This window comes from Canis aureus, chromosome 13 (assembly GCF_053574225.1).
Source record: "Canis aureus isolate CA01 chromosome 13, VMU_Caureus_v.1.0, whole genome shotgun sequence".
Taxonomy (NCBI): Eukaryota; Metazoa; Chordata; class Mammalia; order Carnivora; family Canidae; genus Canis; species Canis aureus.
In genome coordinates this window covers 10315749-10337797 of record NC_135623.1, presented here as the reverse complement: position 1 = coordinate 10337797, position 22049 = coordinate 10315749, and the positions used below count along the sequence as shown (strand labels likewise).

Here is a 22049-nt window from a genome sequence, read left to right as displayed (position 1 = left end):
GCTCCTGCCTGGGCAATGTCTTCCTCTGACGAAGAAACGCTCAGCGAGCGGTCCTGCCGGAGTGAGCGGTCCTGCCGGAGCGAGCGATCGTACAGGAGCGAGAGGTCAGGGAGCCTGTCCCCATGTCCCCCAGGGGACACCTTACCCTGGAACCTGCCGCTACATGAGCAGAAAAAGCGGAAGAGCCAGGACTCGGTGCTGGACCCTGCTGAGCGGGCCGTGGTCAGAGTTGCCGGTAAGAGAGGCCCGAGTGAGTGGTGGTGGGAGGCGAGGGGACAGTGGGCCAGTGTCCCCCAGCTGGCGGCCAGTAGTGGAGGGGTCCTGCTGGTGGCGGGGGGGCTCTGACAAGCCAGCTGGAATACAGTTTGGTATTATTACTGTTGGAAAGATGATGGAATAACGTTAAGGGAAAGCCAGAGGGAGTAGCATCTGCCTCTCGTCATCCCTGTGAGCTAGCAGGGGACCTGTTTCCATTTTTGCACCTTCTCTGTCTTGCCCCCACGCCATTGCCTTCATGGCTTACGTGCCATTCTTGAATCTGACTTTTTTCGCTTACTCTTATATCCAAACGATTTTCCACATTACACCTTAGGCTTTCGAATTACCATTTATAAAGGCTGTGTTAACATTTCAGGATTTTAAAAATCCTACTCGTTTTCTAGCGCCCTCCCCTTTTCGTTTCATCATGATAGATGGTGCTGCAGAGAACATCTTTATGATTAATAACACTTGACTTCTGTCGAGTTATTTCCTTGGAATAGGTCCTTGGAGAGGGCAGTTTCACTCACATAGCTTTCTGAAAATGTGGTGCGCGCATACCCTTCCTGCTGTCGAGGCCTGGGGTCGCCCACTCCCGTGGGAGTTGCCCGCTTCAGCTTTGCCAGTGGTTCGGAGCGCGGCCTAGGCAGTCAGAGGTGAGACAGGGGAGGTGCTGGAGGGAGGCCCTGCCCTGAATGGCTCTTGTCCTGTGTGAGAGCCTCTTTCCTCGGCTCAGGCTGCTTCCCCTTGCAGAGCTGCCTTGAGGAGGAGATGAGATGCGTAGGTCAAGCTCTCAGCGGAGGGCGGTGTTGCGAAGCTCTCCTTCCAGAGCTGCCTGGGTGGGTTGTGCTCAGCGTCCCTGCAACCTCCGAGCCAGAGTGCAGAGGCAAAGCCAGACAAAGCCGTGCTGGCAGCTTAGTTCGGTGACATCACCGGCCTTCTTTCCATCACCAAGGCCTGTCCTGCTCCCTCTTTTGAGTCTCTCGACCCCCTGCCCGCCTCTGCTTTGCCGCTTCGTACCTGGACCCTCCAGCCTGCCTCTGGCACTTCTCCTCCTCCAGTCTCGCCCCACCTCCATGCGACTCATGAGTATTTTGCTCCAAAATGCGAACCTGATCCTGTTTTTACTTTGGCTCTTCCTTGCCTGTGGAATGGGGCCCCTGGAATCAGGCCCCTCCTGAGGCTTCACCTTCTGTTATCTCTGCCTCTAAGCACCTTGCCATTCTGAGCTGTACCTTGAACCCCAGAGGTGTGCGGCTTGCAGGCTCAGACCTCCGTGCTTTAGCTTTCTTCTGTGCAAGGCACTGGGAAAGTACCTCCTCATCTGCCCCCCCCCCCGGCCCCCCGAGGGGTACGCAGAGCTCCCTCCTCTGCCCTCGCTCTGCTCCCGTGTTCATACTTTTCCCTCCCCTGCGTTCCCTTGTAGAGCATGGCACTTACCTCCTCAGGGAACCTGTCCCTCCCTCAGGACTGTCAGCAAGGCCTGACCGCCTCTTGCTTATGGTTTTGCCCCTAGCTACTTGCAGGGGCCTTGTGCATGTTGGAGATCAATCAGCCCTGAATGACTGAATGAATGCAGGGAGCGTTTAGAGGAGAATAGGTGACAGATTGTGCTCCAGGGACAGGCAGTGGGCTGGAGTGGAGTGCTAGGTAGGGAGAGGGTTATGTGCACTCAGGTCAGGATGGAGGGGTTTTAGCAAAGGGTCACCTTCCAAGGAGGAGACCTGGAAGGCAGGTTGGAGACCTTGCACTCCTGTGAGTGATAGGAAGCTTTTGGACAAAGGTCTTCAGTCCTTCTCAAGACCTTTGGTCTTGTCGCCTTAGCCAGTCCATGGAGTTTCACAGCTGTCTCTAGGATGCTGGAAGGGCTTTGCTTGTCTCCAGCCTGGAGGGGCCCCGACCAAGGGGTCTCAGGACCCACAAAGCTCTCGTTCTCCTGAAGGCAGCCTCCTCCTCCTTCCTTATGCCCTCTCGTCCCATCTGCCACCACATGTCCCTTTGTGATGATTTCCCCTTCCATTCTGCTCTCAGGGGTCCCACAGGATGATTTGCCTACCGTTTAACATTCCCAATCTAGACCAGAAGTGGAGTGGACTTGAGGGGGCTTCAGACCCAGGCAGAGTGCCTGAAGATGCTGCTGGGTCAACCAAGCAGAGGGTTGGCGGGCGCTGGGTTGTGTTTCCAGCATCCATGCTGATCTTCTGCACCTCTTGATGCTGCCAAATGACAGTCTTGAGGAGGGGGCTGGGCCGGTGAGGCTGAAAATGTGGAGACTGTCATGGTTAAAAATAACTTGTGTGCTGCAGTTAGGCGTGTTTCGTTAGCAGGAGAGGAGCGAGGCAGCAGAGAAGAGGCGGGACTGCTGTTTCAGGGCCTGGCTGAAAACTCGCTGTGATTTTGGAACGTGGCGGGGGCTCTTCCAGGGTTATTTAAAAGGCAGCCCGACTTCTTCGGGACTGCTTCCTGTGAGGTGCAGGAAGGGCACGCCTGGGAGGCCCCCCCCCCCCTCCGGGTGCTCTGAAGCTCTCTGAAGTTACAGCTCTCATGCTGGGAGGAAGTGAAGTCAGTCTTGCACTGGAAGCCAGCGGTGGCCCATGCAGTTTTCTCCTCCCAGGGGTCTGGGTGGGAAGCCACGCGGCGGTGTCTGAATCAGTCTCACCAAACACAGAGACCTCCCTCCTTTCCTGGCCCCATTCAGTGTCCTGGGCTTCAGAAGCCTGATGGGGGCCCCTGCTGGCCACACGTGTCACACTGGAGAGGCCTGTGAGGGCTGAGAAATCTGCTGATCTTATTCTACAAAGTCAAAACAGGTCCTAGGGGTTCCACACAGGCCGAAACCCGATTCTTCCCAGCCGCATCTTTCCCGCCAGTTTCTCTCTCTTCTTTGCCAGCCCTATTCTCAACTCTTTAAGCCTGGCCACTTTACAGGAACAATAGTCCATTAGCAAGAAAGCCTGTTTCTGTGGATCAGTGTTTTGGTTTGCATAGGATTTCCCTAGCTGAGTTAGGGAGGATGCGTGTTCGGAACTGAGCCCTCCCCCCCCCCCCCCCCAAAAAAAAAGGAGCTGAGGCTCAGAGGATTTGGACACCTGGCCTGCAGTCAGACCCAGGTAGCTACAGATCCTCTGACTCTGGGAAACACCGCTACTGCCATTTCCTTAGGCAACGTGTGGCAACCAGGCCAAGCCGAATCTTCTGCAGGTGATAATAATAAAAAGATGAGTTGGTGGTCTCCAGACTCACCTGAGAGCCCTTCTGGTCACTTCTGGGAGAGGCCTCAAGGTCCGGGCCTATAAAAAGGCAGAGACAAAGATCTCTGAAACTTTGCCTCTTTGAAGACCTCTGGCTCTCTGTTGTGGGTGAACAGCAATCATGATACCCTTCCTCGTCGTTGGGGGGACAACAAGGAATGGGAGGGACTGGGGAAGGTATTCTAGCAAGAGCACAAGCCCACAGGAGAGGACAGAAGGGGCTTGTGGGGAGCACCCCTCCCTGGTGGGGGGCGACTATGGGTGCAGGGCAGTGTCACACTGTCTCGCACCATACGATTCTAGGGGGCACCATTCATGCTTTTCATCATTGTGGATTTGTATATTTATTATGACAAGTTTCCTGCAGATGGCAGTAAAGTGTCTGGAAGAAGGGGCTGGGCTGGGTGCGGGAGGAATTCACCGTCCACTTATCAGTCCACTTATCAGTCGGGTATTCATCCCTCTAACATCACATCATCAGGGCCCTCCCTGTTCTTGGCATTCACATGCCAAGATGGCTGAGGATGTGGGCCCTTCTTCACGGAGCTCGGTGTGGTTGAAAGGATAGTGGGGAAAAAATAATTACATTCCTGTGTACGCTGGGAAAGAGGGAAGCATGGGACCCAGGGCATCCACTGGACTTGTTCCTGGGGGCCCACCAGCAGGTACTGGTGAAATCATCATCCCCAACATCTCCTCCCATGTGGCCTCCCCCAGGAAGCCTTCCCTGATCCCTCCACTCAGCAATTGTATCTCCCCCCAGCCCTTGTTTCAGTTGACCTCATATTAAAGTTCATTGTTGGGGGATCCCTGGGTGGCTCAGCGGTTTGGCACCTGCCTTTGGCCCAGGGTGCGATTCTGGAGTCCCGGGATGGAGTCCCGCGTCGGGCTCCCGGCATGGAGCCTGCTTCTCCCTCTGCCTGTGTCTCTGCCTCTCTCTTTCTCTCTATGTCTATCATGAATAAATAAATACAATCTTTAAAAAAAAAAAAAAGTTCATTGCTTCTGCCACCAGAACTGGAGTTGGCTATAGTCAGGAGTACCATCTTACCCTTCCTGGTGTTGCCCCAAGATCTCACTCTGAGATCTTCTAGATGCTTCTATGATTCTTCTAGAATCCAGAAGCCCAGTGAGGGCCACAAAATGCATGCAGCTCCAGTGCTGGTGTCCGCCCCGCTTTCAGAGCCTTTGCTCAGCTGCTGGAAGCTCTCAAGGGCTTACCTTTGGGGAGACAGCCTTTGAGAGCACATGCCTGGTCAGAGGAAGGTGCCTGCTTCTCTGCACCCATGTGTCTGGGATGGAAGCTCTGAGAAGGCGCCTGTTTGTTCATTCATTGGTTCATTCAGTAAAAAAATGAATTTAGCCCCATCTAGGTGCCAGGCACTGTGGAGAGACAAGTTGGCCTGGAGTCAGAAAACTTGGCAAATGACTTCGGTGCTTAGAGCCTCAGTTTCCTTATCTGTAAAAGGGAGATGATGGTATCTGTTTTGAGTGGTCATTGAATGAGCGTTGGAATGTGTTAGACAAACATGGGTTAAAATGCCCATTACTGCACGTAACGTGTCATTCCTTGTTCCTTCTCTGGGCCACTAGAAGAGGCAATGGAGTCTCTAGGAATGTGAGCAAGGAGGAGCTCCAGGCCTCTTACTTCTGTCCCTTTCTTTTGTTCCCACTAGGGCTTTGTCAGAGGGAAGATGGAGATGGTTTTTTTATTTCTGGCCAAGCTACGGTGAGAAGAAGGGAATGCAGGTGGGAAAGGGAGCCCTAAAAACCGTTCCACTAGGAACCCTTACTCCAGAGCCACCAGCCTTGCTCACCCCAGGCTCTTTGAACGTTGCACCTAAAGAGGCTCCTCTTCCTTCCTAGCTTCTCTACTTCTTCCTGGCCGTATCCTCAGAAGTCCCTGCTCCTGTCCTGGAGCTTGGTTTCAATAGCAGGAGAGATGATCAGGAGAGTCCCCTGAAAGTGGGGCAGAATGAATTGTAGCTACACACGCCCAGCTCAGCCCCAGCTCTTTGAAAGTGAATCTGGGTCACAGTAGCTGCAGGGGTGGAAAGTGACCACGTGGGCAGAATTTTTGTGCAGGCAGCAGAAAAGACAGCCCGGCTGTCTTTTCTCTGAGGCTCAGGGTCTTTGGGGGACCCCAGCTGGTGAAGGAAGGTGGTTGCCACATTGCAAGGTGTGGGCTTTGTGCTGTTGGTTTCCCATCATGCTTTTCTCATGACTTCCCAGGTGACATGGAGACAGGTTTAGAATGGCAGTCTGACTCATGCCTTTCTGTTCTGGAGCTGCCACAGACTGGGGTTAGGAATGCGGAAGAAGGACTGGCTCATGTGGGGGCTGCGGAAGGCTGTCATTTCTCAGTCCCACGGGGTTTGAGATGACATGCCACCAGAGGAGCTGACTGTGCAGCAGCGTCTAGGACTGTGCTTATCTTTTGCTCCGGCAGGTTTCCCCCGGGGAAGGTCTGTGAACATATATGGGGGTGAGTGTTAATAACCCACCATCACCAACGTGCTCTCCCCAGTTTGGCCAGTTGCTGCGGCTAGGGCCTGCCGTGATTTGGCCCCGGGTCTGCCTGTTGCCACCTGTCAGGTAGAAGTAGGCCAGCTTCCCGGCTCTGCCTTGGCGCTCCTGCAGGAGCAGCCTGGTGCACCTGGCTGCAATCTCTGCTTGGATTTAGGATGCTGCCGCAGAGAAGGGCTGGAAGCCCCTGTAACTCAAAACCTGATGACAAGTGGAAGTTTGTGTCCTCAGCCCTGTCCCAACCCTACCCAAGAAAATCCTTGCCTTGTATCCAGGGGAAGGTTCAGCCTGGAGCCCCAGTGGGTGTGTCCCTGGCCAGGCCTTTCCCTCTGCATTCCCTCCTTACTCATTTCCTCCTGTGCTCACTCTCCCATTCATTCACTCAAGGGCATGGGCTTTGGGAGCCAGCCGGAGTCCCAGTTCCAGTTCCATCACTTGCCAGTTGGGTGAGCCTGGGAAGTTACTAACCTCACCAAGCCTCACTTTCTCACAGTTAAAATGGGGGAGCGAGAGTGCCACCACAGAGTCTCGAGGGGTGGATTAAATGAGATAGTGGGAGTGAGGTGCTTGGCCCGATGCCTGCTTTGTAATCAGCGCTAGATACGCATTAACTATTCTCATGCATATCATACACTTGTTCACTAATTCATGAATGCGTCGATTCATTCCTTTGCTTATTCATTGATCACTCTTCCTCGTTTACCACATATTTCCAGAGCTGCTTTCTGCTACGCACTGACTGGGCTTCAGAACCCAGCTTTCTCCCTTGCAAGGCAGCCAGCATGCAGCCTCTAGCTGTGCACATCATCGCAAGCCAGAGTTATCTGGAGGTTCTGAGAGGGAAGGCCTTCCTCCGACTTCTGCCCCTGCTGATAGCTTAGTGCTATGATAACATTTGATCTGGGACTTGGAAAAGGAATAGGACTTAGCCAGGACAACGTGAAGAGAAAGGGCACGTCCCTGTTGTTTCTTTCTATTCCAGCTCTCCTCTCTTTGGCCTCAGTAGAAAGGAAGGAAGGGAAATGAAGAGAGAACAGCCAGTAGGAGTTGGGAATTAAAGAATTCAGAGGGTGATTTGGGGATTTGAACTCTGGACTCAGTCCAGGAGCCCCTGAGAACTGATGCCAGCTGGGATCCCCCTAGGAAATAATAGTTGTAAGAGCTACTGCGTATTGAGGCCTAGATGTGCACCAGGCATTTTACATATATCATTCGATCCTCCCAGAACCCTGGGAACTAGTTGCTGTTCTCCCTGTTTTATAGAAGAGAGAGGCTACAGAACTTGTCTGAGGTTGTGCGGTAAGCAAGGAGTGGAGCTGGGATTCAGCATTGCTGGAATGTGTGTGGCACACCCTGGTACACCACAGGTGCCGTGTGTCCTTTGGAGTTCATGGCCGTGGTTCAGGCTGGCCTGCCTCCAGACTCCCTGCGTTCTTCAGAAACAGTTCAAACTTATATTAAAGCTGTGGAAATAGTATAATGAACCCCCATCACCCAGATTCAAGAATGATCGATTTATGGCCAATCTTATTTCATTCATGCACCTCACTCCTGCCTCCCTGACTCCTGACACAGAGATGGAAGTTCCAGGAATCACATACTCTCACCTCCTATAGTAAATATAGTGATTTATCTGCTCAGTAGCCTTATCTGAGCCGGAATCGTCCCACTCCATCCATTTCTTTTTTTTTTTTTTAATTTATTTTTTACTGGTATTCAATTTACTAACATACAGAATAAACCCCAGTGCCCGTCACCCATTCACTCCCACCCCCCGCCCTCCTCCCCTTCTACCACCCCTAGTTCGTTTCCCAGAGTTAGCAGTCTTTACGTTCTGTCTCCCTTTCTGATATTTCCCACACATTTCTTCTCCCTTCCCTTATATTCCCTTTCACTATTATTTATATTCCCCAAATGAATGAGAACATATAATGTTTGTCCTTCTCCAATTGACTTACTTCACTCAGCCCATCCATTTCCCAGAGGCATCAGCAGAATCCCAGAGGATTCTGACCTCCCAGGGCCAGGGTCTTAGGGGTAGTGTGTCCCTTCCAGAGTTGCTTCTCTGCTCCTCTGGCCCTTCCAGCTGGAGGTTCATGCCCTACTCCTAGAACATACACAGTTAGGCGAAAGCATACCTGGTTCTCTGTTTGGAAATTTGATTTTTTGTGGATGGTGTCTGTCTGTTTTGCCTAAAACCCTTCAAGCCTATGGATCCTGGGTTTGAATCAGGACTCTGCTGGTGTAATTAAGGAAGGACCCTGACGGGATCCCTGGGTGGTGCAGTGGTTTGGCGCCTGCCTTTGGCCCAGGGTGCGATCCTGGAGCACGTTGGGCTCCCGGTGCATGGAGCCTGCTTCTCCCTCTGCCTGTGTCTCTGTCTCTCTCTCTCTCTCTCTCTGTGTGACTATCATAAATAAATAAAAATTAAAAAAAAAAAGGAAGGACCCTGACAGTGGATTTCGAGGATTCATCAGTCTTAAGAGACTGAGCTTGAGATGTGATAGGATTGAAGTCTTTAAAATCATAAAGGGGAGGAATTCTGGCCTCGTGAGAGGGGCCTGTGCCCCCCAGACTGCCCTGATGCTGGCGAGCTGTTCCATGTGAGCAGCCACCACTCTTTAGGGCCTCTCTGGGATATATGCTCACTTTCCAGGCTGCCCATCACTGGCCCGTTAGAGGTAGTATTGGGTGGGGAGATGTGCTGTCAAATGGAGGCATTGGCCACAGCTCCTAATTTGGGGAACCTCCTAATCCCCGCCCCCCACAAAGTGCAGAGTGCCTACAGCCCTGTTTCATAGGAACCAGAGGCCCTACGCAGGATGAGCGGGAAGGAAGGTTGGGTGTGGTTGATCAAGTGTGGCTACCATTCCTGTTTCCTTCAAGAGAGAAAATAAAATAGTCATAGTCCCAGAAAGCCCGGGAGACAGCAGAGGGACCAATAGCTTTTCTAGCTACTGTTGACACGTTCCGAATGCCAGGGTTGTGCTTAGCAGCTCATGTGCTTTATTTGACCTCATCGTTAAAACAACTTTCGGAGGCAGATGTGCTGCAGTAGTTGGAACCAGAAACCCGGAGAGTCCCGGAACTTGGTCAAGGTCTCCTAGCCAGGAAGGGGCCAGGCGGGGGATGGCACTAGCTCTGCCTCGGGCCGCCCACTGCCTCCCCCATTACAAGGAAGGGTAGTTTAATAATAGCTAACATCTGTGCAGCACTTCAAGGTTCACAGAGTGCCTTAACTCCCATTATGTCCACGGAGCCTGGGGAAGCCCCGGGCGGGGGAGGCATTCCACGCCCCTTCGGGACAGCTGCCTATCAGAGGTCCGGCTTCCCCCAGGAAGGACTGGAAATTCTTTGGCATTGGCTCCAGCAAGCCAGGGGAGAAGGCCTGGGGAGAGGCTGAGGTGGAGAGACTTGGCCAGTTGCTATGGTAACCCAGATGGCTGAGTAACCATTTTGAGGGTTGCTATGGTGACGGGCCGCCTGTGGCAGGGATCTTGTCTTCCTGGGTGGCTGGCACCATCCAGACCTCTGAAATGAGTGACGTTGCACCTTCTGAACAGAAGAGGGCAGCAGGATGGTGGGCAAAGCCTTCCCACCCCAGAGCTGAGTGGGGGAACTGGAGGGGAAGCTTAGTTGGGTTTTGGCTGGTGATGGAAAGGCTGGTGGGGCTGGGCCTGGAGGCAGGTGTCCTGAGACTAGAACTGGGCGATTTTCTTCCAAGATCTACCTGAAGGATAGGGCATGGGGCAGCTCCTTCGCTGTCTGACTCCACCTACTACTGGGGAATGCAGAAGGCACAGGGGACAGCTTACCCCTGCAAGGAAGAACTGCACGCGTGCACACACACGCGCACACACTTGCTACTAGCAGAGAATTTATTTATACAGCATCCATCAACACATGTAAAATAATGCAGTAGGAGCCAAGCTGAAGAAGTGCTGGGAGTAAACCTTTTAGAGGTTGGACGAGAGCACTAGCCGAAGGAGAAATACTTTTCCACTTTCCTCTTTCTTCTCTGCACCTGAAGCCCTTGGCCACAGAGTGGACACTGAATTGGATTCTCATTGTCTTGAATCACAGCTCCAGCCCACATCCCCACCCGCGGATGTCTTCAACTGAGGCATCTATGTCTTCCGCAAATATTTCTGCAACGTCTACTAGGTGCAAAGCACTGTGTTGGGTCCTATAATGGGGGAGGATGAAAGAGGTGTGTCTACCTCAAGGAACTTCTGAACCAGGACATTAAGGAGGCAGTGATGCAGACACCCATAATGCATGTGGCCGGAGCCCTAGGAATGAGAGAGAGAAAATGTGGCTGGGGTTTTGAGAAGAGTCTCTTCTACCTAGGTTGATTAAAAATGACTCTGTGTCGTTTTGGGTGAGCTTTTGAGATGGGTGGGATTTCATTAGGTGACATTGAGGAGTGGGGGACATTCCAGGCAAAGGCTCAGAGCTTGATTATAGGGGAAGACGCTGCACACGAGGGGATCTTGGGAGATTGGCTCGTAAAGGAAAGTAGATGTCAAAATATGGAGGACTTTGAATGCCAGGCACAGGTGAGGGATACTGTGAGAGACAAGCATATTTTCTTCTTAAATACTCTAGGGCAGCCCTGGTGGCTCAGCGGTTTAGCACCACCTTCAGCCCAGGGCGTGATCCTGGAGACCCGGATTGAGTCCCACATCGGGCTCCCTGCATGGAGCCTGCTTCTCCCTCTGCCTGTGTCTCTGCCTCTCTCTCTCTCCTCTCTGTGCTTCTCATAAATAAGTAAATTCTTTCAAAAAATTAAAAAATAGTACTCTAGCCTTCTAGCTAGTCAGAAGCCACAGGCAGCTGAGTGTTTTAGGATCATCTGGTTTGCTCATTCATCCGCTTAATCAAAATTTTATTGATTTATTTAAAGATTTTATTTTTTTTTAAAGATTTTATTTATTGATTGATGAGAGACACAGAGAGAGAAAGAGGCAGAGACACAGGCAGAGGGAGAAGCAGGCTCCATGCAGGGAGCCCGATGTGGGACTCAATCCCGGGTCTCCAGGATCACGCCCCTGGCTGAAGGTGGTGCTAAACCTCTGAGTCACCAGGGCTGCCCTAAAGATTTTATTTATTTATTCATGAGACACATACACACACACACACACACACACACACACACACACACACAGGTAGAGAGACAGGCAGAGGGAGAAGCAGGCTCCATTCAGGGAGCCCAACATGGGACTCGATCCTGGGTCTCCAGGATCACGCCCTAGGCTGAAGGCAAGCACTAAACTGCTGAGCCACCCGGGGTGCCCTTAGTCAAAATTTTAAAGATTTTATTTGAGAGAGAGAGAGAGAGAGAGAGAGAGAGAACAGGGGGAGGGGTAGTAGGAGAGGGAGAAGCAGACTCCCTGCTGAGCAGGGAGTCTATGTGGCACTGGATCCCAGGTCCCTGGGGTCATAACCTGAGCGCAAGGCAGCCGCTTAACCAACTGAGCCACCTAGGCACCCTTAATCAAAATTTTAAACAAATACTTAACTGAATGCCCTGCACGCTTGCCAGGTCATTTGCTAGGTGCAGGTCCTGTGGTGAAGGAGGCAGACAACAGCCCCAGTCCTCAGGGAGCTAATGGTTTAGTAAGGATGAAAGCCATGGAACTGATAGCTTCAAGTGTGATGGATATTACCAAGGGGAGTAGAGGGGGAGGGAGGATCTACTAATCCCGGAGATCAAGGCAGGCTTCTCTGCAGGAGTTTCAGCAGAGGTGTGAGTAGGTATGAGCCAGACCCAAAGAGGAGCGCAGTGAAGGGGGGAACAGGTGGGAAGGCCAGGAGGCGAGAGAGAGCACAGGTTTGAGAGGCTGAAAGAAGTTGAAAGTGGCTGGACCTTAGGGAGGGGGCACTTGAGGCGTCAGTAGGGGAGGACACTAAGGAAAAATGAGGCTTTATTTACGCGTATTACCCTCTGCCCCCACTAGATGTCCTCCTGAGTACATCCTGCCTCCTTGGCTTCCCCATTGCAGCCTCCTTAGAAATGCAACAGCAGTCTTGCCATGAGAAGCAAAAGGAAAATCATAGTCCAAAAGGAGAAAGCCTCAGAGCTGTCCTGATTGTGTGGTCTGGCTATAAATTTAGACCATTGCTTGGAAAAACCCAGAAACCTCCCCTTCATAGTCTTCCTTCTTCCCATCCCCCCACCCTCCGGCAGCTGCTTTGTTTTCTCTATCCTTCTAAAATTTTCTCTGTATAAAACAGAAACATCAGCCAAACATGTGGACTTCCCCTTTTCCATTCATTAGAAGAATTCATTACTTCAAAATCTCATGGGAGCATTTAAATGCAAATCTTGTCAAGAAAGCTACTTGAGTCTGAGAAGCCCTCCAGCCACAACCCAAACCAGAACTTTCCTCCTTGATTACCATGTTTCTTAATAGGAATCCCAACCTTTTGCCCTCACCCCCCAAAGTCCCCCAAACCTTCAACAAAGTCTGATTCCCAGAACAGATTCTCTTTCCCTTGGTGCCCTTGTCTTGCTTTACTTTTGGCAAGCCTCGGTCACAGTTCTTGAGGAACCTGCTTACAAAGTGGCACACGTAGCAGTTCCAGGAGGGGATGCAGGGACTTTTCTATTTACTGTAATGAAAACGAGGCAGATGTCTGGTGGTGAGGGTGGAGGTGTGTATGTGTGTATTTGTGTCTGGGCCTTCTTTGCCCTACTGGGATAAAATAATATAGGAAATGCAGATGACTCAGCACGGAGACAGTCAAGGTCCCCAGAGTTAGCATTTCTATATTCTCTGCTGTTTACAAAAAATGTGCTTATGCCATCAATCTTCAACTCCTTCCCCCTGCATTTTTTTCCACTACGTCTTTTATTTGTAAAATAATAAACCTCAAGCTTTATTCTTCTTAAATTGAGCTCACAAGCAGCTGACACCAAAATGTGGTGGACTAGCTTTTTTTCCGAAGCACAAAGGATTAAACTGGAAGGAAAAGAGCCTTTGTCCAAAGACCCTCTCTGTCTGCCCTCTTTTAGGCCCTTCCCTATATGATTTCCACGCCTAGAACTTGGGCAGGCCAGCAGAACTTGATGGATGATGGGAGATATGATTAAGGATTTGCTCACCCTGATTTTTTGATCATGGTAGGATGGAAACAACCAGTGCATGCCTGTTAGTGAAAAACATCATTTCTTCTTATCATTACTGTGCTGAGCATTGAACAAGCGCTTGGCTTGGCACTACCTTGCCCCAGGGGGAAGAAGCTCCTCTTTAAAAATCTTGAGAAGAGGAACTGAAATGGAAACCCAAATCCCAATTTTGCCTGCTCAGTGTCCCATGAACTCTCTCTCTTTTTTTTTTTTTAACTTGCTAATACGCTGCTATTGTGAGATCAGCCAGCTTAACTTTTTTAAACCACATCCACTGAAAAAAAATCAAGTGAACAGACTTGATGAGGCCTCTGGAGGATCGTGACCGGGTGAGGGAAAAGGGGGGGGGGGCGGCAAAAAGATCACCCGCATTTACCTGAGCTGTCCCTTCCCAGCCCGGGGCCCCAGTGCGGGTCTGTGCACCGTGAAGGGACACAGGGATGAGTGAATGGAGGGTCAGATGATCCTGGGAACTCCCTTCTCTCCACGGTCCCAAGTAAATCCCCACCCATATTCCCCGTTTCCTCCCCTCACTTTCCTATGCCCTGACAGACAGTCCTGGGCTTCCTTTTATTCCTCCCTGACTCGTTCGGGCTCCAGGATCTTTTCCTTTGTTCCAGGTCCTAACAGGTCCCCACGGTCCCCCTCGCCGACCGAAGTGTGTCCGTCGGGAGGGCTGTCCCGGCGCCACGACCCCGCGGGGTCTGCCCGCGCCCCCCGACGCCCCCCGTCTGCGGCCTCCCCTCCCCTCCCCTCCCCCGCGGCGCCCGGGATCCCGTTTCCGCCCCTCCCCCCGTCGTCGCTCGGCCTCCGGCTCCTCATCCTTGGCCTGGTTTACTTCGCGGTGCTCGGCGTGCCCTCCCGTCTCAAGTTCAGTGTCTTCCGTTTCTGGAAGAGCCTTTGTCTCGGGGGCTGCCGTGTGGCCCCCCCGCCGTCCGCGGCCGCCCGGGGTCTCGCCCCGGGTCTCGCCCGGCGCTCTCAGGGCCGTCGGCTGCCGCCCTTGCCCGGCGGGGCTCTGGGCCTCCTCCCGCGGCGGCGCAGGCCCGCTCGGTCCTCCAGCGGCGGGGGGGGGGGGCTCCCTCCTTTGTCCCGGGGGCGGGTGCAGGTCAGCGCCGCGGGGTCCCCCCCCCGCCCCGCGGCCCGCCCCACCCCGCCCCCCGCCGCCCGCAGCCCGCCGGGACCCGCGTGGGCCGCCCGGGCGGCGGGAGAGGGGCGGGAGCGGGCCGGGCCCTGCGCTCCTGACAGGAGGAGCCGCCGCCGCCGCCGCCGGGGCGGGCCGAGGGAGGAGCGGAGCGAGGGGTGGGGAGGCGGAAACGCGAGCCGGGACCGGCGGAGCGCGAGCGGCCGGGTGCGGCGGGCTGAGGAGCGGAGCGCCACTGCCAGGCCGGGCGAGGGCGAGGCGGGCGGACCGCCGACAGCCGACAGCAGGGCCGCCGCCGCCGAGCCGCACAAAGGGCCGACGCTGGGGCCGCCTCAGCCGCCGCCTCAGCCGCCGCCTCAGCCGCCGCCTCAGCCGCCGCCTCAGCCTCAGCCTCAGCGCGCGGCCCGCAGCCGGCGCCCGCCGAGGCCCGCGGAGAGCGCGGCGCGGGCGGCCATGGCCGGGTACGTGCCGGGTCAGCAGCCGGCCAACCGCAGCCAGGAGAAGGAGTTCGTGCAGGCGTACGAGGATGTGCTGGAGCGCTACAAAGGTGCGGCGGGGCCGGGGCTCGCGGGGCGGGGGCGGGGGCGGGGGCGGGGGCGGCCGGGCTCGGGCTCGGGCTCGGGCTCGGGCTCGCCCCCGCCCCGGACCTGCTGTGGCGCGGGCCGCCTTGTTGCGGAGTGGAGATAAGCCCGCGGAGACGGCGCTCTCCCCGGCGCTGGCCACACCGGCCGCCCCATTATGTGAGGGGCGCGAGCCCGGCGCTGCCGCGGGAGCCCCGGCGCGGCGGGGAGCTGCCGGGAGGAGGAGGAGGAGGAGGAGGAGGAGGAGGAGGAGGAGTCGCGCGCCTGGAGCCTCCCCGTCCGCCCCGGGCGCCCGGCTCCCCTCGCCCCCCTTTGTCTCCCCGGGTCTCCGCGCCGTCGCGGGGCGCCCGGGGTCCGGTGAGCGGGCGCCTCTGCGGGAGAGGCCTGCTGGCTTCGCGCCGGTGAGGCGGGGGGGCGGGGAGGCTCGCGGGGGTTGCAGCCCCGCGCGTCCGCGAGAAAGTTTTGACAGGCGGAGGGGCTGCGGCCTGCGGCGCCCCCGCGTGTCCCCGGCGCCCGACGTGCCCTGCGCGCGCGCTGGGGGCGCCCCCCGCCCCCCGCCCCCCACCCCGCTCTGGTCTCGAACGTCCAGCGCCGGGCTTTTGCTTTGTGTGGCAGTCGTGCCGTCCGGACCGGGCGACGTCCCCCGGCGACTCCACGGGCAGCCGTGTGACTGGGCCTCCAGCTGCTCTTCCTCGGGAGGCGAAACTTCGGCCCTTCCGACCGAGCCCTGCGTGCTTGTTTACGACCCAGTGAAGGGAAACTAATGCAGGAGCTGTAAACGCTCCCTCTTTTTCTTCTCTTGTGGCACTAGAGCGCTGCCCGGGAATGCCGCAGAAAAGGGGGAGAGACAGATGAAAGGTTAAAAGGGGACCTGCTGAGGAGGTCCGCTTGTTCCCTTCTGCACCAGCTCCTGTAAGCCGTCCAGGTTTCCCTGCCCGCAGCAAGTGTTCTTGTCACCCCCCCCCCTCCCCCGCCGCGGTCTTTCTTTTAAGAAATGTGGTTCGTTTCAGAGCACAAAGAGGTTGGACTGTGCTGCTGTGAACTTCTTTGAAAACCTGCTGCTAAAGGAGTGGTTGGTTCCCTCAAGGCCCCTTGCGGGCTTCTGAGCAACTCTGCACTCTTTAGAGGGAGGGTGGTACTCTGGGCCTGTCTTGGGCTGTGACAGCTTCAAAAACTAGCAGAATTATAACACAAGTTAGGTGAAGAAATCTCAGCGCCTCACTGGATCGTGTTGCTGGTGGCCTCCAGCTGAAAGGAAGTTGGACTCCTAGCAAATGAAACGCGGAAAGAAGGGGGGATGGGGAGTAGGGCTGGTTCCAGGGGAGGCCTCCTGTGCTCAGCCCCTCTCTCGCTGGCTCACTTAGTTTGGTTTCCTCTGAAAGACTTTGATCAGGTGTATAGGAATTTGATCCTTTCCAGGCACAGATCTCTTTCTTGAGGGGAGGAATGAGTGGAAAATGGTTGGCCAGAATAAATCAGGTTGAGCTGTTCTTGAGTTGCTGTGCAGGCTGCTCTAGGATAGGTGCAGAAGAATTTCTCTTTCCTCCACTGCATCAGTCTTACGGAAGTCAGGGTAGATTAGCATCCAGGCCTTTGTTACTTCGCTGTATGGAATTCTTGCATTTTTCCAGACTTAGAAATCCTCTGACTGCCTTTATAGGAGAACTTTTTGCCTAAGCTGGGATCAAGAGAGAGACCAGGGGTGTAGTTTGTGAGAACAAAGACAGGAATTAGTTTTGGAGAGACTTGGGGAAATAGATATTGATGATGTTCAGATGCTAGCTAGGTCTCATTGGTAGGCCACCAGATTACTTGGATCTTTCTCTCTCCGCTGCTGTTGATTTGTAGTCACCTCGTTCTACAAATGAAACAGGATTTTTGTATTCAGAAGGAGAGCTAAAGTTTTCAGCTGAATCAGCTGTCCCTGGAAAGGGGCAGAGGCTAGAAGGGAAGTGATGCATTTGCATTGTGAAGGGTGTAGAACAGTATGTATTGCAGCTGTATTAGGAATGGTTGTCAGGCATGGATTTTCCATAATTGTGCCTGGCAACCATTTCCCTGTGTGTTGGTAGTGAGCATGGTTTTGGCAGGATTAGATGATTCAGCATGGACATAAACACTCTCTCATTTCCTAAATATCCCAAAGGCTTTTTCAGAGCCTGACTTTCCAGCAAACAGGAGGTATTAGATAATAACTTTCTATCCTAATATTTCAGAGTGGATAGCAACCAGTAGAGCCAGACCACGTTTTTATTCTTTTAATCCTCCAACAAACAATTATTAAATAGCTATTACAAGTAACACAGTGTTAGGCACTGGAGATGCCAGAATAATGAATGAGATCTGGTTCCTGCCCTTGGTTATTCACATCTAGCAAAGGAAAAGGCATACCCGAACAAGTAATTATGATACGGTACGTGCTAGAACAGAGGTTATGTATAAAGGTATGTATAAAGAGATATGTATGAAGGAATGCTGTGGAAGCAAGAGGAAGGATGAGTATTTCCATTTGTGGTTCATTAGGAGATTTGACAAAGGAGGTGACCCTTGAGTGGACCTTTGGGATGAATGGAATTTTAGTCAGGTGGAGGTGGATGAGGAAGAGAGAAGACAGAAATAAATACCGCATGCAAAGGTTTGAAGGTAAAAGTGAATGGAGGGGTTTGAGGAACAGAATGTGAGTAGTTGGATATGGCTAAAGGGCCAGAGTTTTTTGGGAGCAGATGATCCTGTAGAGGACCCAGAGTCCAACTTACGGCTTTGTTCCACGGGCAGCTGGGGCGTCATTGAACGTTTAAAAAAGAAGCAACAACGACTATGTCAATTTTATTAATTCATCATAGAGGACATACCTGTCCTTTATCATGGCATAGTTGGAATACTTACATTGCTGTCTGGGGCACCCTTTTCCCTGTACCAGAATGATTATGAAGCTAGTAATCAGATGGTTTGCTTGGTATACATAGAAACAAAAGAGACGTGCATTGTTTTCAGGAATATTTCACCCAGATGATTCTGGCCAGTTGCAAAGTTTTCCTTTCAGTAGATTGAGGTCCTTGAGAACACCAAAGCAAACTGGGTCAGAGAGGCAGGAGAACCCGGATCTGATTCTTTTCCTGGGGTAGGCACAAACTCCACGGAAGTAGCAAGGCACACACAGGCATAGTTTTAGGTTTTAGAGAAGAAGTGTAAAAGGAAATACAATCTGGGCTCCTGGTAGTGGGTTAAGCAGAAGGGTAATATGTAAGTTGGTTTGTGTGGAATTAGACTTTGGTTTTTCACAAAGCCCTGAGGACTAAAGGGTCTTTACATTCCAGGCTCACCTAGGAGTGAAAAACATTCACATTTCAACGTTGGTAACATGAATTATCTGGTCCTTAAAAACCAGAGAGTTCTCACTAGGTGCCATGGGTTATGTGAACCTAGTTAGGACCGATTTTTGTTTATCATATCACGAAAAGAATTTAAAGAACTTACTGTGCAGAGAAGAGTGAAGAGTCTGCATATTACTTAACATTCAAAACTAGCAAGGCAACACAATATAGTAGAGATGAGGTTTTGGATTTCTTTAGTCTTGTGCTCCAGTCCTAGTTGTGCCATTTAACATCTCCTTTGGGTTAAAATGGGGATGGTAATACAAACTCCTGGGGATTCATGAGAACCCAACCCAAAAGAGCTACTGGCACATATTACGCCACTCATGTTTAGAAAGACTTCTATGTAGATAATACTTTATTTTTTACAAGGTAGTTTCATATTTATTATCTTATTTGATCTTTATACTATTTTGTAAGGAAGGTAATATATACATGGATAAAATTTAGGCATAGAGACTTAAATTATTGTCCAAGAGCCAGGATCCCAGATTTCTATATGAAATTTTCACATTGTATCACAGGAAGAAGTTTTAAAATCAGAGCAGTAGGGCAGCCCGGGTGGCTCAGCGGTTTAGCGCTGCCTTCAGCCCAGGGTGTGGTCCTGGAGACCTGGGATCCGAGTCCCATGTCAGGCTCCCTGCATGGAGCCTGCTTCTCCCTCTGCCTGTGTCTGTGCCTCTCTCTCTCTCTCTCTCTCTCTCTCTGTGTGTGTGATGCTCATGAATAAATAAGTTAAATCTTAAAAAAATAAATAAAATCAGAGCAGTAACTTGGGTTAAACTAGATGATTGTGAAAATACCTTAATTGTTAATATCATTGTTAGTTTTTAGCCTCTGAACTATACTCCCAACCCTTATGTGGCATACATTTCCAGATCTCTGAACTGTGGAAAATTTCTTTTCCTTTCATTTTATTATGGTATGTAAATTGTTTTGATATTTAAATCTTTTTTTTTTTTTTTTTTAATAGGCCCCACAGTGAGCCTGGAGCCCAAATTGGGGCTTGAACTCATGATCCTGAGACCAAGACCTGAGTGGAGATCAAGAGTCAGACTCTTAACCTGACTGAGCCACCCAGGTGCCACCCACCCCCCTCATATTTTTTTTAAAGTAATCTGTATACCCAAGGTGGGGCTCGAACTCAGGACCCTGAGATCAAGAGTCATGTGCTCCATCAGTTGAGCCAGCAAAGCACCTCCACTTTGAAATTTTTATGCAAAAAACAATGTAATGCAGGGCAGCCCGGGTGGCTCAGCGGTTTGGCACTGCCTTCGGCCCAGGGCCTGATCCTGGAGTCCCAGGATCGAGTCCCGCATCGGCCTCCCTGTGTGGAGCCTGCTTCTCCCTCTGCCTGTGTCTCTATGCTCTGTCTCTCTCTCTGTCTCTCGTGAATAAATAAATAAAATCTTTAAAAAACAACAACAACAATGTAATGCAAAGTGATAAAGTTTTGTTAGCACAGTGGTTAGAAAATACAGGCTGAGGCTTCAGTATTGTTTAGTTAAACAAACTAGGTGACTTTCTGAAGCAACCTCTTGGTTAAATGTAAACTCAGTTTTTAGGGTTTTTTTAGAACATAGCCCTTGGATTGGAGTGGATCGCTTCTAGACAGAGCAATAGAATGATTGCTGCTTCTGGACGTGAACACTGTTAATTCAGAAAATGAGTCAAGTCCGTCTTCTGGGAAATCACAAACTTTGGCCACATTCATACTGTTGAAATCATAAAATGTGTGCATGTGCTAACAGTGCTTATGGGAGCTGCTGCTTTCATCTTGGGCTTGCTTGGCAAGTGACATAATACGCGCCAGGGAAATGCATCAGCTGAGGCCTTATTATCCTGGTATTTCTCAGTGCCGATTTCAGGTTTTAGAGATGATGGTAGAAAGAAAGCTGTTTAGATTGCACATTCTAAGATAAAAGGTCACAAGTAAACAATGGGTTGCAAAATGAATTTGTAGCATTTTCCTCAGTGGTCTAGAAAACACCTAGGCCCTCTTTTTACTAAATAAGGTTGGCCATTTTACCTTCTGATAATTATATGTTGAGCCATGTTGTGATGAGGTTATATGGTATGCTAAAGCCTGCTTTTGCTCTTCATGGCTTTTTGTTTTTGTTTTTGTTTTTTTTTTTTTAATTTTTATTTATTTATGATAGTCACAGAGAGAGAGAGAGAGAGGCAGAGACACAGGCAGAGGGAGAAGCAGGCTCCCTGCACCGGGAGCCTGATGTGGGATTCGATCCCGGGTCTCCAGGATCGCGCCCTGGGCCAAAGGCAGGCGCCAAACCGCTGCGCCACCCAGGGATCCCGGCTTTTTGTTTTTTTAAGATTTTATTTATCCATTTATTTTAGAGAGAGAGAACTCACCAGAGGAGGGAGAGGGAGAAGGAGAGTATCCCAAGCAGACTACAGCTACATGCATAGTGTGGAGCCCGTCATGGGGCTGGATCCCATAACCCTGAGGTCATGACCTGAGCTGAAATCAAGGGTCAGCCACTCAACTGACTAAACCACCCAGGCACCCCACTCTTCATGTTTTTTTTTTTTTTTAATTTTTATTTATTTATGATAGGCACAGAGAGAGAAAGAGAGAGAGGCAGAGACATAGGCAGAGGGAGAAGCAGGCTCCATGCACCGGAAGCCCGATGTGGGATTCGATCCCGGGTCTCCAGGATCGCGCCCTGGGCCAAAGGCAGGCGCCAAACCGCTGCGCCACCCAGGGATCCCTCTTCATGGTTTTGATTGGAGTTTAAACCTCTGTTGTCTTGCTTCTACCAGGGACATTTGCTTATTTCTGGCCTGGAGGATCCCTTTCAGGCCTATTGGCTTGGTGCATAGTATCTAAGAATGTTTACTTCCACTTTTTTGGGATTACTACTTTTTTCCCTAAGGTTTGTTTGTTTGTTTATTTATTTATGAGAGAGAGAATGAATGAGTGGGATGGCCAGAGGGAGAAGGAAAGAGAAAATTTCCAGCAGACTCCACGCTGAGCATGGAGCCCAGCTTGGGGGCTTGATCTCATGACCCTGACTGAGATCATGACCTGAGCTGAAACCAAGAGTTGGATGCTCAATCAGGTGCCCCATTTTTGGTTACTTATTGTTTTTCCTTCCAGAACTTCTTAGTTCCTGGAATAAATTACAGTGAATCACTGATTCTTTGTCTCCAGCTTTTAGGGCCTTCCATTATTTGAAGGATACCTAACTGTATCAACTGTTACTGTCCCACACAGTTCTCTGCTGCATTTGGGCAGGTCTCAGTATTCCTTCCCCTTAGGTCTTTACATCTGCTCCTGTGCCTTTATGTTTTCTCTTCCTGGAATACCCTCTGTCTTTCTCTCTGATTATTCAAATATTATCTCTTTTTAAAAAAATTAAAACTAAGCATGGGACTTGTGTGTTCTGTGCAGCTTTCTCCCCTTACTCTTTCAGAAATTAACCTCTCTTTCCTTATTCTTTTTTTCTTTAAAGATTTTATTTATATGAGAGAGAGAACAAGTAGGGAGGAGGGGCAGAGGGAGAGAGAGAGAAGCAGACTCCCCACTGAGTAGGGACCCTGACGCAGGGCTTGATCCCAGGAACCAGAGATCATGGCTTGAGCCAAAGGCAGATGCTTAACTGACTGAGCCACCCAGGCACTCCTCTCCTTCCTTATTCTTACAGTGTCTACCTGACAGTCTCTTACCTCTCTTCTGTTTTGTATTATTTTTGCATTGTCTTATGTCTGTTAGAATTGTTTCCCTAATGAAGTTTTTTTTTTTTTTAATTTTTATTTATTTATGAT

At 51.5% G+C, this 22049-nt stretch overlaps 1 protein-coding gene across 20 annotated transcripts in view; it reads left to right on the top strand.

Moving 5' to 3' along the window:
* Positions 1–22049, top strand: part of MACF1 (microtubule actin crosslinking factor 1) — a 338748-nt gene continuing 316699 nt past the window's right edge. For all 20 annotated transcript variants that reach the window (XM_077844666.1, XM_077844665.1, XM_077844663.1 and 17 more), the window contains exon 1: positions 1–235. In XM_077844666.1, coding sequence (XP_077700792.1) covers positions 16–235 — 220 coding nt within the window. In that variant the 5' untranslated portion in view covers positions 1–15. The remainder of the gene's footprint in view (positions 236–22049) is intronic.